The sequence below is a fragment of the Littorina saxatilis genome, linkage group LG12 (genome assembly GCF_037325665.1).
Source record: "Littorina saxatilis isolate snail1 linkage group LG12, US_GU_Lsax_2.0, whole genome shotgun sequence".
Classification (NCBI taxonomy): domain Eukaryota; kingdom Metazoa; phylum Mollusca; class Gastropoda; order Littorinimorpha; family Littorinidae; genus Littorina; species Littorina saxatilis.
The window spans coordinates 77,871,404-77,877,875 of NC_090256.1; the positions used below are offsets into that span (position 1 = coordinate 77,871,404).

The window sequence follows — 6,472 nt, forward strand, 5'->3', positions numbered from 1 at the left end:
TCTTGCACATCAACTTGTCTTAAAGCTGAACAGTAGCGATAACACTGGGCTTCAGACAGAAAGAGGGGAGTTGATGCAGCTCCGATCCATCTTTTGCTATCCTTGGATGCTGTCCCCTGTGTGTGTTTCTCCCTCGCTACAAATAGCACAGTTTATTCGGAATTACAGAAATTCTTAAGTAGCTGTATTTTAGGTTCAGAAACACTGGGGTGTGAGTTGGACTTGCCCAACCGTACGAGCAACCAGGTGTGAGTTGGACTTGCCCAACCGGACCGTATGAGCAACCTGGTGTCGTGTTTCCCTTTGTCTCTTTTTTTAGTCTTGATGCCATGTTTCAATGTGTGTGTTCGTGTTCAAAACTGTCTTGCATGTTTGACGTCGCAGTACCACGACAACAAAGACCTGGACCGGCTGGTGTCTGTGTTGCTTGTCATCCTGGACAAACCAGAAAAACTGCAGCTACTCAAAGACATCAGGTTGGTATAATTTTTTTCATTTTTTCATTTTCATTTTCATTTCTTTATTGTCCCATCGCTGGGAAATTCGGGTCGCTTCCTCCCAGTGGAAAGCTAGCAGCAACGGAGTCGCGCTCCCCAGGTGTCTGCGTGTTTAGGTGTATTCAGCCACCTGCACTTATGGCAGAATGACCAAGGTCTTTTACGTGCCATTGTGATGACACGGGGGTGGGACATGGCTTCCGTCTCTGGGTCTGCACATAAAGTTGACCCGTGTCCGTCCCGGCCCGAATTCGAACCTGCGACCTTTCGATCACAAGTCCAGTGCTCTACCAACTGAGCTACCGGGCTATAACGACTTCAAGAGCTTGTCTATCTAAAAGAAGATACATTGTACTACCAACTTTAAACACGGAGCATACCCGTACTCTGTGAAAGTCACACACAAAATTCAAATCACTGTCAACATACACATTGCAAAAAAAACCATCCGTCGAGAAGATGTATACAATCTTCTCAAATAACCAAGTATTTCAATACATGGCCCAGCCACACAGGAATTCCATACTTTGCTGGATGGGGGAAGGGGGGGGGGAACAAGAGCGATCTGTGAATTGTGGTACTGAGGACCCCCCCCCCCCTCCCCTTTTTTTTAAGACCCCCCCCCCCCCCAATTTAAAACTCCCCCCATTTTAAGACCCTGTTTTTCCAGATTTTCTGTCCATTGCCTGTGTAAATGTACCCCCATGTTAAGACTCCCTTTTTTTTAAGACCTGATTTTGTCAGATATTTAGAGGTCTTATAAGGGGGCTTCCGCAGTACTTTGTACATACTGTCATTGTTTCAGGGGCGTGGTGTTCCCGATACACGTGGGGCGTTTCGACAGGCTGGTGGCGCAGCACGAAGTCTCGGCCTTTGACAAGACGTCCAGCAAGCTGCACCTGCCGCTGTCCCCTGTCCACCGGTCTGACTCACACGTCAAGCCACGCACCAAGCTGATGACCACCGTGCTGGGTAAGGGGCAAATTATACCTGCGCAGAGTCAGCGGCGCTGCATGCTGCAATAGGGATTATGACGAGTACTTGGCCTGTTTTCTTTTCACGCAACGTGTAGCGGGCTGGAAAAAAATGACCTCAATAATCTGCAGTGCGTCGTCTGTGCCGCTGACTCTACGCAGGTAGGTATAATTTGCCCCTAAGATTCGCCTTGGTATTGGTCGCTGATGTTGAAGAGAGTGAATGTCGCTGATTCTTCACAAGATTACGGCCGTTGATGTTTAGAGGCACGTACACTCCTCCTCGTTAAAACAGTTCAACTCTCTGTCTCAGCTCTTACCAGGCTTTTGAATGTCCAAGCGGAGGGATGGTCTTATCCCATGTAAAAGCCTGGCGAGATCTGAGACGGTGAACTTTTTTCACGAGAAGGAGTGTGCTTTAACAATGGTTACTGATGATGTATTATGTAGTGACTGTCATTACTGTCTCTGATTCTGCTGATAAATTCGGTCGCACATACAAACGCCGACTGCCATTGCATGGTAACGCAGGTGGGCGTAACTGATGTTACAGATGATGACAGTCATTTATTATGCTCGTGTTAAATGACATCTTTCTTTTCTTTCTTTATTTGGTGTTTAACGTCGTTTTCAACCACGAAGGTTATATCGCGACGGTTGAATGACATCAGTGGTGAGGCAATTTCTGTTTTGTAAAGACAGACAATAACGTTGTTGTTCTTGTTCTTTTTCTTCTAGTTGTTCTTGTTCTTGTTCTTGTTCTTACTTCTGCTTCACATGCTGAGCGTTAAAAAACAACACCAGACAATAACGGTCCTTGATGTTGCAGACGACGAAAGCCACTGATGATTGAAAATGATGGCAGCTGCAATCTTTGGCAAATACTGACGGTTACTGGTGTTGCAGATACTGACGGTCACTTCCACATCCAGTCAGTGGCGCAAGAAGACCTGGACACGGAGCGACAGAGTCGGGCGGTCACTGCCATGCACCAAACTCACGAAACACCCAACTCACGTCCTCACGACCACCACGGAACCGCGCCTAGCAACCACAGTGATTGCCGCTCAGACGGCATGATGAAAAACAACATCAACAACAACAACAACTACAAAGATCACAGAAATGACAGGAGAGGCAGACAGCCAAGCAACGCTGACATGCCTCTGCCTCCACCTCCGGAGTGGCGAGATGATATTGAAGTGTAAGTTACAATAATTGTGCATTTGTACCATATGTTCTTGTGTCCATTGCCTCTATTTGTTAAAATCTCTTAGCAGAGCAAAAGAGAGAGGAAACAAAAAAATGTGTCCCTTCACAGACAGCCCTATTGGGGAAATCAGACCTTCTTCGGACGGGACCGAGTTTCGCAAAGAGAGAGTATCAACAGAGGAAACTAGTCCAGAGGAGGACCATTGTTTTACCACCGTGACCAGACACGTGTTACGACACTCATGTGTCTCATCAGTGGTCTGATGGCAGATATGGCGAAAGGTGTCAACCCATGGTATCCAACCAAGAATCAAACCACTCTCGGAGTGGTAGATTCTGTTGGCATGGGAGACTACCCTCATCTGACAATCCCAAGAGGACATCTGTGACGGGAAACTCTTTGATTTAAGGTCAAAGAGTGGAAACTAAAGTTATCAAGAAAGAATTTAGAAATTTAGACAAGTTTTAACCAAGAAATTACGTTAAAACAAGCAAAATTTGAAAAAGCCTAAAAGGAGGTAATGCTATGTACCAGTCTGTAGATCCAGTAAAGGATACACGAACGAGGAGATCTACTTTTTTAAGTAGTGAAACAGGAACAGTGGTCAACTTTTTGCTGCTGGCAGGTTTCACAATCTTCAATCACAGACTTCCTTTTTTTTCAACAAAATCAATCTTGACAGAGATCTTTGAAATAGTGTTTTTATTAAAGCCTTACATCCTCCTGGATGGAATCAAGACAAAAACTTGTATGGAGACGCATTCTTGTCGACATAATGTGATAGCTTGTTACAGTACTCGTCAAACAAGGGGATAGACGTAAACAGAATTGGGTAACGATTTATTCAAAGAATATTGTCCAGAGGCTTTAATAAATTAAGCAATAACAATGCAAGCAAAATATCATTTCCGAGCTCAGTGAAAAAAGCAGCAAATAAGGACTAATTATGGGAATTCCGTTCTTCTGAACTGCTATTTCGCTGTGATGCACGTCATGAGCATACCTTCAAAAGTAACAATGTTAATTGCACTCCATTTCTCACTTTAAAAAAAAAGTAGAATCATTGACCAATAGAAAAAAACGAGTTTGGAATTTTTTTTGCATATTCTTGGGGAATAAATACCTGAAAATGTAACCCTACCCTCTAAATGGTGACATCATGACAGCGAAAAAAAATATACAGAACAAGTCATGTGAAGCGATAATAAAACATTAAGTTGGTTTGAAACTAAAAGATCAACATTGGAATCAGGGACGAGTCATTAACAATGCTAGTGAGATTTGGCTAGCCGAAACCAGAAGACCGAGACGGGTTGCCTCCGCGAAGCATATGAACAAAACGGGCGATTTTTTTTCATTTGAGCAGATTTTCACACTAAGCATGACATATAATCTGTTTATACATTGGGATCCAGGAAATCCAAAGGATACAATGCAATAACTTTTGAATCTGTAATCAAAAGTGTTATTGTTATTTGCAATGTTTAGAATGTTATGTACCAAATCTTATAATACATTTCACAACTTGACGAAATGTAAAACAAGTCGCGTAAAGCGATATAAAAACATGTAGTCAATCTATAGGCATCAAATTGAAGGATAAACTAAAAAATAAAACAGTCCGATCGGCGAGACTAAATTCAGATAGTCTCGGCTAACCATACCCGAAAACCGTCACGGATCACACTCATCTCCGCGAAGCATACTCAACCTGTTTTCTTTAATTCTGAACGCGTTTTTAAAGTAAACATAACATATGTATATATATTTTAAATCAGGAGAAGATAAGAAGTACAATGCAGTAGTGTTTGAATCTGTAATGAAATATTCGTTTTTGATGACAATTTTAATGAGCGAACTAATTCACTTATTTTCAAGCTACCTGGCTCAAATGCAATATCAAAGTCCCGACTTAATCAAAGATTACTTAACAGGTCCGCCTCAACTATCACAAAAACGGAAATGACGTCATCAAAGACTGTGGCAGAGTACCTTAACGCAGTCCTAGTATATCCACTACTGACTGAACTGTGGCATAGTACATGGACGCTGTCCCAGTATATCCACTACAGACTGAACCTTAATGTCTTGCATTTTCTACAACAACTACTCTGCACACATAAGAAAACCCAACCCCTCTCGCACGCACACATGCAAGTACGCACGCATCAACACTCACGCATCAACACTCACACACACACACACACACACACACACACACACACACACACACACACACACACACACACACACACATAAGCTAACACAAACGAACACGTGCGCACAACGCTCGCGCGCACGCTTACACACACACACACACACACACACACGCACGCACGCACACACACACACACACACACACACACACACACACAAACGAACACGTGCGCGCAACGCTCGGCCGCACGCACACACACACACACACACACACACACACACACACACACACAGCTAGATAATACATCATCTGATATGTTTCCTTGTTCATATGCTTTTTTCAAGTCATAAACGTAAACAATGAATGGTTTTACTGGGATTTTGTGCAGCGTTTTGTATTATCTGCGTTGTTGTCGGATTTAAATACTCTCTCAAAAACTGGGTATCTAATCACGACTGATAAGATTTTCCCCTTTTCGATTAAAAAGTACAATGAGATTTAGTCAGAACCATAACATTATTCTTCCAAAAACACTTATTAACATCCATGTAAAAGAAACAGAACTCTGTTCATCAAATTATCTCACCCTTTGCAAGAAACGTATGGCGAAGGCACATTTCGCGCCGCGGTGCAGATGACGCAATTAACTCTCGTGACGAAACGATTGGTTCGTGACGTCGCGTCATCAACCGTTCATGAATGGCCCTTGTATGAATGGCATTCTTTCTGTTGGGATGACGTGTGAACCTCATCATCAGTGACTTGGAAAATCGGTCGGATTTAGGTATCCCCGAAGTCAGTCGGAATTGGATACACTTACCCTACACTCTTCCACACTGACAGGCGCGCGCGCACGTACGCACATATGCAACAATAACAATGACAAAAATCAAACTTATAAAAGCACTTGAAAGTTAATAAACAAAGCAACTATTGATTCCCTACGATTATATGATCGTGACTGGCTCTCTTTCCAAGTTGGAAAGTTTTCAATCTGCTGTCTGACGTCATCAAAGTGTTGAAAAACGTACGGCGATGTCTATAAAACTCTCACTTGACCACAACATTCACAATGCAGTGCATTCAAGGATTGAAAAAAAACACTGGCGTTGATCAGACACAGTCACTGAATGTTGTTATTTTACAAATGAATCTGCTTAACATTTGGTAAGAAATGACCGTCAATAGTGCCGGGCGGTCGAGAGAATTCAAGGTTTTCAGAGACAGACAGTAAATAACGTGCTCTGAAATAAACACATGCCGAAAAATTCTTTAGTCAGCCAGTTGATCATCTGCCTGACAACGGATAGGAAGTATAAAATTGGTCGCATCATGGCAATTTGCTGTGTATGGCGGTCATAGCAGACGATTTGTCTTCAGGACGGTCGTGAGAAAAAATGAGACAGACACCTTGCCCGAGTGACTAGACAGTAAATAACGTGCTCTGAAATAAACACATGCCGAAAAATTCTTTAGTCAGCCAGTTGATCATCTGCCTGACAACGGATAGGAAGTGTAAAATTGGTTGCATCATGACAATTTGCTGTGTATGGCGGTTATAGCAGACGATTTGTCTGCAGGGCGGTCGTGAGAAAAAATGAGACAGACACCTTGCCCGAGTTACTAGACA

At 43.0% G+C, this 6,472-nt stretch overlaps 1 protein-coding gene across 2 annotated transcripts in view; it reads left to right on the forward strand.

Moving 5' to 3' along the window:
- LOC138982834 (PDZ domain-containing protein 7-like) overlaps nt 1–6,472 on the forward strand; it is a 53,805-nt gene that overhangs the window by 41,660 nt on the left and 5,673 nt on the right. For both annotated transcript variants that reach the window (XM_070356191.1, XM_070356190.1), the window contains 3 exons: nt 385–476; nt 1,303–1,469; nt 2,378–2,675. In XM_070356191.1, coding sequence (XP_070212292.1) covers nt 385–476; nt 1,303–1,469; nt 2,378–2,675 — 557 coding nt within the window. The remainder of the gene's footprint in view (nt 1–384; nt 477–1,302; nt 1,470–2,377; nt 2,676–6,472) is intronic.